We start from the raw sequence: 7,500 nt of genomic DNA on the forward strand, positions 1-7,500 counted from the left end.
AACTTTTGCTACAGAAGATTTCCTAAAATTCTTTGTTTTGAGAAATTTCTAGAAATTATAATATTTCCATTGGGGCATGTAAACTTTTCACACACACACACACACACACACACACAGTTGAATACAATATGCACTAGTATTCAACACAGTTAGGGTAACGACAAGGTCATATGTACATCCGAAGACACCCCCCTCCCCGCTCACTCACCGTCTCCCTCGCTCCCTCTAGCGCCTCCTGCAGTCCGTACAGCCTCCCGCACACCAGGAACACCCCGCTTGCCCACACGACACACGCCTCGTGGGTCCACAGCTCCATCCCATCCAGAGGGAACTGGGGAATGGGTACCGGAGCGGGCGCGGGCAGCGGGTCCGGGTCAGGCTGTGGTTCGGGTTCTGTCTCGGGTCGATGCTTGGTCTGGGAGCGCGAGGAGGAGGAGGAGCCAGCCGGAGGAAGGGGTTCCTCGTTCGAACGGTGCCTCCTCTTGAACCTGGGGTGCGTCGTCGGCTTCCGGTGGCCGCTTCCTCCGGCCGTCGCGAGACTCGAAGCGGGGGCAGCGCAGACGGGTTCCTCGGCAGCGGAGTTCGTCGAGGAGGGGAAAAAGGGTAAATCCTGTTTCTCTTGCCCCCCTCTCTCCTGCTCCTGCCCCTCCTCCTCCTCTTTCCTTCTTCCCTCTTCCGCAGAGCACGACAAGGAGAAGGAGGAGGAGGAGGAGGAGGAGGTAGAGGAGGACAGCGGCTTCACCTCCATGCTTTTGTGTCGCACTTTCACCTTCCCCGGTGAACCCCGGCTCTCTTCTTCCGGTTCCTGCTTGAGGCAGGAGGCCGAGACAGAGACCGAGACTCCCCCTGCCCCTGTGCCCGGCCGGGCTTGCCTGGAGGACTGGGGCTGGTTTTTGGGCAGCGCGGTGGCGTAGTCGGCCGGGTAATAAGGACCGTACAGGTCCCCCAGGTTTTTGAAATTGGCCCACTTTCCGCACAGGCAGCAGAGAAGACGCCCCAGGACCGGGGATTCCGTCACCACTGGTCCCGGCAGGACGTAGCTGGAGGCGGGGAAAGACTTGCCCAGGCCAGGGGAGGAGGAGGAGGGCGGGGAGGAGGAGGAGGAGGGGGAGGGCTGCTGGGAAGAAAGAACCACCGCTGCCAGATCCTGGTCCTGGGTTTGAACGCTGGATTGGGCGGCCAGAGGGAAAGAGCCCGGTCGCTTCTGGACCTCTGCATCGTCTTCCTCGTTCACCACGGTGCAGAGGGACCCCGCTTCTGGAAGCTTCCTCTCGACGTGGACGTAGGGCATGAAGGACCCCCGTTTCTGGGGCTCCCCTCCTCCAGGCTCCTCCTCCTCCAGGGGCTTCGACTCTGCGGATTTGCCGCCGTGCCTCCTCCTCCGTCTCCTCCTCTGTCGAACGCCAGCCTGTTCCTCCTCTTCCTCCACCTCCTCCCCGCCCGCTGGTTTCCTCTGCCGGCGTCTGCGCGGCTTGGGGGCCGGGTTAGGGGCCGCTGAGGGGGCCGCGAAAGGCTCGTCGTCGCCATTGGGGCTCGGGTCGACGCGGGAGACTGCAGCGGAAAAATCTACGGCTGGGTAAGTGAAGGTAGAGGTGGAGGAGGTAGGGAGAGGAGGAGGGGCAGACTCAAGGACTGGGGCAGGTTTTTGATTCGACTGGGGCAACTGGGTTTGGGGAACCAGCTGGCTTAGGTTCTGGTTCTGGTTCTGTTGCTGCTGGGCGGACCCTGCCCCCCCAGATCCCTGCTGTTGCGGAGGAGCTCGCTTCTGTTTGTTAACGCTGCCCACCGGTCGCCCCTTCTTCTTACCCGATGGGAAATACCCCTTCGGGACCAGGGAAGGAGGGGCGCAGACCCCCGCCTCCATCTTCACCTCCTCCCGCCCCCCCACCCCCAGGGGGTAAGAAGGAGGGCCGCGGCCGGAGAGAGTTGCTGGCCCCGTCGGGGGTGTGGCGGCTACATTGCCCTGCAGTCCCTGCCCGTAACGGGCAAAGAGAGACGGGGGAGGTTCGGTGAACTCCGATTCCTCCGGCTTCCGCCCCAGCGGGACGGCTTGGTCCCTCTCGCCCCCCCCCCTCGGCCCTTGCAGGCTGTAGCCGCAGCTGGAAAAGTTCCGGACGTCAGCGAGGGCGGGAGAGGCCAGGGGCGGCGGCGCGAACAGGGGCGTCAGCTCCGACCCCAACCTCCGTCCGCTTTTCTCTCTCTCGAACTCCTCTAACTCTTCCTCCTCCTCCTCCTCGTATTCTTCCTCCTCTTCTTCTTCTTCACCATCCTCCCCCTCTGCGTCGTGGAGCCGGAAGGGGTAAGGCACGGCCGGAAAGCTCTCTTCTCCACAGCGGAACGACAGGATTTCGTCCAGGGAGGGTCCGGCGTCCGCGTTGGCGGTCCGGACCGCGTTGGCGATAGCCGCCCCGCCGAGGCAAGAAGGCTTCCCGTCGAGAAGGGAGGGGCCGAAGACGCCCCCGGCCGGACCGCAATTCCCTCCCGCGACGGCGGCGTGGGCCGCCGAGGAGGATCCAAAAATTTCGGAAATCCCGGCCAGCGAGGAACTGGCGGCGTCGCCGGCCACGGCAACAGCTGCGGCTAACGTCTCTCCCAGTCCCCCCACGGCGTGGGTCGCGACCCCGGGAGGAGCCACGCCCCTTTTCGCGCTGGGGGAGGTGATCTTCTGGACGATGGCCTCCAGTTTCAGGCCCCGCCCCTTCCTGGGAGGCAGGATTTTGGTTTTGCCGGCCGGGGAGGGGGCTGCGTTGGGCTGGAACGCGGAGTTGCAGGGATCCGCAACGCCAATGCCGTTTCCGGAGTTCGGAGGCCCCTGCTGGCGGTCTGGGCAGCCCACCTTCTCGTTAGAGGCCGGGGGTTCCGTCTGGGGTACGGCGGCCAGGATTTGGGGCGTCCGGCGAGCTTCCGCGCCTTCTCCAGCGAGCCCAGAGCCGGGGACCGGAGAGGGGGAGGTCAAGGGCTCCTGGTGCTGCCTCTTCGCGGGGATGGGGGAGATGAAGGAGCGGACCCTCCTCCTCATCATCAGAGGGTTGGGGTGCTGTCCTTCGTCCGCGGCGCCGCTCGACGGGGGCCGGAACGACCTGGCTGCCTCCTCGGTGACCCCCCGAGAAGACTGGGGAGGGGGCGCGGGGGCGGCGTCCTGGGGAGTTTTGGGGACGGCTCGCTTGCGAACGCTGGGCTTCAGGATTTCGGGGTCCCCCATGGGGTGGCCGCCGCCGCCACCGCTGGGCAGCTGGGAACCCCAAATCTTATTCTGGAGGTGGAGGTGCTGATTCTGGGAGACCCCCATGTCATAAAAGCCACTTTGCTGCTGTGGTCCCGGCCTCCCAGAACCCCTGTGTCCAGCGGAACCCGGCGACATCATCATCATCATCATCATCTCCTCTTTCTGGCTGGCGGGCCGGAGCATTCCGGAAGCGTTGCCGCGGTGATGACGAAACCCCGCCCACTCCCGGCCCCTCTCCTCGGGCTGCTGCAGGTTATGTTGCTGCTGCTGCTGATGATGAAGCTGCTGCTGTAAATGGTGGTGATGTGGATATATCTGGCTTTTAAGCTGCTGTTGCTGGGCTTGTGGGGAGCTGGCAGAAGGGAGATTCTTCTGGTGTTTCAATTCACCTCCTAAACCAAACGCTTCCAGGTTGGGGTAATAAGACTGGGGGTGGGGGTGGGTGTGGGGGTGGTGGGGGTGATACCTCCCAGAATGGGCAGGGGCGGGGTAGGGTAGATTGCTAGCGACCCCGACAGAGCTACTGTTACCGCTTACAGAGCCAACCAAGGCGCTGTTTGACCTCCCGCCACTAGGGGGCAGTGTGCCCAAAACCTCCTCTCTGTGGAGCTGCTGCTGCTGCTGCACCCTGGCTCTGTGTTGCACAGTCCGGCCATCCTTGTGCTCAGGGGTGCCCGGGAGTGAATTTGAGGAGGCGGCCGTTGCAAACTTTTGGGAAGGATGATGATGAGGAGGAAGAGGAAGATGATGAAGGGATGACGGCTTTTGAGAAGGCTGTTCTGTACCCCTTTCCCCTCCTCCTCCTCCTAATCCTGGGGTCCTGTCCATTTCCTTTGAAGCGACCGGATCAGGAGAAACCGCGTCAGAATCTGGTTCCTTTTGGGTAATCTGCGTCGCCGGCTGGATCACAGTCTGGGGGACCCCCGTTGAGAACTGGGGATCCCTTCTGTCCCGTTCCGGGGTGCGCCGGGAAGGGGATACGTCGCAGATCACGGAACGCCGTTCGGAGAGGCGCTCCACGGAGGCTGCTGGGGGAGGCCTCTCCCTCTCCCTCAAACCCTCGCAGGAGTCCTGCGTCTGGAGGTGTTGGGCCGTGCTGGAAGCGACCGGATTCCGCGGGGCTGGCGGCGGAGTTTTAACTGCGGACGGCTCCCGCGTCGTCTTCCCGCCACCCTTCTCCCGCTCCGAGGGCTTTCTGATCAGGGAATAATCGGCCAGGTTGATGTGCTTGGTGGCGTTGGTCTGCTGGGGAAAATCCTGCTGCTGCTGCTGTTGCTGCAAAATCCCTTTCTTGTCACCCCAGCCCCCTGCCGCTCCCCCGCCCCAAACCTGCTCCGATCTGCCCCCCGCGACGGGGTACTTGCTGGGGGGCATATGTTCCGCCCCGGTGGGGCGGGCGCTAGAGGGGGCGGAGTTAGGAGGGGCGGGCGCGTGATCGGGCGTCTGTCGCTGGCCGTACCGCTTGTCTAAAAATTGATACCCTTGCAGAACTTCCTGCAGCAAACTAGGGAAGTGAGGCGGCGGCTGCTGCTGCGGTCTTTGACGTCGTTGTTGTTGTTGTTGTTGTTGTCGTTCTTCTTGCTGGTTCGACGAAGGCTTCTCCGATCTTCCCGCGCCTGCAGGTCTGGTTTCCGTAACGTTTTTCCCGGGATGATGATGACGACGTCCCCCCGGCTCATCGTCTGCGTAACCGGGACAGGGGGTGGAGAAAGGATGCCGACGTTGGGCCGTACCTTCTCCGTTGTGGTGCGGCGCGTCTCCGCTGTCGCGTCGGTCCTGGTCCTGGTTCCCGGTTCGGTTCTGGTCCCGGGTTCTGCTTTGTTGGGACGCTTGCTCGGAACGGGCCGAGACGATGACCCGGATGGAGCCCCCAGTCTCCGCGGCGATGGCGGAACGGGGACGCGGCAACGAGGAGGCGGGTCCTCCATCGTCATTGGGTTTCCGTCCCTCCGGCTGCAAATGACGAGGGTGCAAAGACGGACTTTCCGACAAGAACTCTTCCTCCTCTTCCTCATCTTCCCCCTCCTCCTCCTCTAACTCTCCTCTCTCACGTGTCACGGTTTTCTCCTCAGCTTCACGGCTTTGTGCTTCGCCCTGGTTATTATCAACGTCGTTGACGGCTTGGTAGTAGTAGCGGTCTTTGCTTTTGCTGTTATTTTTAGGAGTGGCCGGCTGCTGCTGCTGCGTCTGTTGAATCCGAGTCCTTGGAGGCTGTGGGCAACTGGGAGCGCCTACTGGCGAAGGGCAGAGCGGGCTGCCCGCAGAAAGGGGGCCAGGAGACGGAAAGGTCTGGGAGGAAGAGGAAGGAGGAGGAGGTGGGGGGAGAGGGGGAGGGGGCACCGCTGCAGTCGCTCGCCCAGCTGCGCTACAGGAAACGTCCGCCGAAGCAGAAGCCGCTTGCCCGGCTGACGAAACAACCGTTCTGGGGTTCGGTTGGCTTTTGCAGCCCTCGTTTTGGTAGGGTCCCCCCGGTGACGTCGCCCCATTCCCCTTTCCTCCTCCTCCTCCTTTGCGGCTTTCCAAACCCCCAGAACAGGAAGAACTAGGAGAGGATAAAGAAGAGAGAGGAGGAAGAGGAGGAGGAGGAGGAGGAGGGGCTTGTCTGGGGGGGCCGACGCCGTGATGGTAGGGGTCCGTTTCGGAGCCATTGCTCTGCCCGCTGAGCCGCCTCGCCCTCTCAGCGGCGCTCGGAGCGGGGTCCTCCTCCTCTCCGGGACTCTCCAGGGAACCGGGGGCTGGGGACTTGAGAAGATCGTCCGACTGGGATTCGGGACGGACAGACGAGCTCCCTCCCGCTCCTCCTCCTCCTCCTCCGCCGCTCCCCACAACTTCTCCAGCCTTCCTTGCCCTGCTCCTCCCAGCACCGGCACTACCAGGGCTGGCCCCTGGTAAGGAGACGCTGTGGTGGTGGGGTTGGGGTTGGGTTTGGGGCGGATGGTCCTTCCTTTTGTGGTGGGACAGCAAAGCGTCCGACAGCAGCATGTGCTGCACGGTGTTGGGGATGTTGGCCACTTGGGAGCTGAGGGCGTTCAAGCTGCTCCAGCCTGGGTCCAGGCTCGGCTTGTCCTGTCGGAGCCGGTCCAAAGGGGAAGCCTTGTAAGGAAGATGTTGCAACGGCTGCAGCTGCTGACCAGAAGACGGTGAAATCACACCCCCGGCCCCAGAGCGGTTCGGGCTGACCTGGGACTTCTGTATGGTCTGCAGCAAGAGACGGCTGTTCCTCTGGGACGTCCCGCCTCCGGTTTCGGGTGCCCCCGTTAAGGGGGAGGGGGTGGAGCTGCAGGTGGGGGACTGCACCACAGAGGAGGAGGAGGGGGGGGCGGCAGCGGTGGCTGGGGGAGAAGGGTTCGATATGGGGCTGAAGTTTTGGTGGAACTGATGCTGCTGCTGCATTACGGGAGACTTGGAGGCCACTTCCTGGGAAGGGAATGGCAAAGCCGCGGGAGGATTCCCGAGTTTCCCGGCGACCCCCGGATACTGCGACGCGGTGGCGCTGTGGCCCGCCTTCGCTTGCTCGTAAGCTTTGCTCAGTTGTTGCTGCTGACTGGCCTGCGAACGGTACCCATAGCCGGGCGGGTAACACTGCACCTGCTGCGGACTGTTTTCGTAAACCGCGGGATTTACCTTCCCGTACCCGTCGAAGCCGCCCGCCAGCTGCCCCTGCCCCCCAGCGGCGTACCTCTGAGGCGGGGACGGGTTGTAGGAGCCGGCAACGGGGCTGGAACCAGCAACCCCAGTGGATTGAAGCACTGGGGAGGGCGGGTAGTGGCCAAACTGGTTCAGAAGTTGCTGCTGCTGCTGCTGCTGCTGTTGCTGGAAACCCCCCATTTGGTGAACCCCAGCTGGCAAGGTTGCGGACGACTGCTGGAGAGGCTGGGAATATGACTGCAGCTGCTGCTGCTGCTGCTGCTGCTGTTGGGCAGACATCCCATAATGAGGCGAGTAGGCAGCCGAGGCGACAACGGCGGCCGCGGAATTTGCTCCCGAAAAATTCTCCGGGTGATACAGCCCGTGATGCCGGTGGTGGTGGTGGTGGGGGTGGTGGTGGTGGTACTGCCGGCTCCCGTCCAGATTCCCGGCAGCAGCGGCCGAGGAAGAAGAGGAGGAGGAGGAGGAGGACGAAGAGGAAGAAGAGGGGGAATGAGAGTGAGAGGAAGAGTAAGGGAAGTAGCCCCCCCTTCGATGACCCTCCTTCCCCCCGGAGAGATAGTAATAGTCAGCCATCTCCTTCCGGTAAGCGAGTCCGCTCGGGTAATCCAGAGCCGGGCGGTGAG

General features: G+C 63.1%; 1 protein-coding gene across 4 annotated transcripts in view; it reads right to left on the bottom strand.

The window, feature by feature from the left end:
• Positions 1–7,500, bottom strand: part of LOC117432580 (transcription factor 20) — a 22,763-nt gene that overhangs the window by 5,075 nt on the left and 10,188 nt on the right. For all 4 annotated transcript variants that reach the window (XM_059020308.1, XM_059020310.1, XM_059020311.1 and 1 more), the window contains exon 2: positions 209–7,500. This exon is cut by the window's right edge and continues 788 nt beyond it. In XM_059020308.1, coding sequence (XP_058876291.1) covers positions 209–7,500 — 7,292 coding nt within the window. The remainder of the gene's footprint in view (positions 1–208) is intronic.

This window comes from Acipenser ruthenus, unplaced genomic scaffold (genome assembly GCF_902713425.1).
Source record: "Acipenser ruthenus unplaced genomic scaffold, fAciRut3.2 maternal haplotype, whole genome shotgun sequence".
NCBI lineage: Eukaryota > Metazoa > Chordata > Actinopteri > Acipenseriformes > Acipenseridae > Acipenser > Acipenser ruthenus.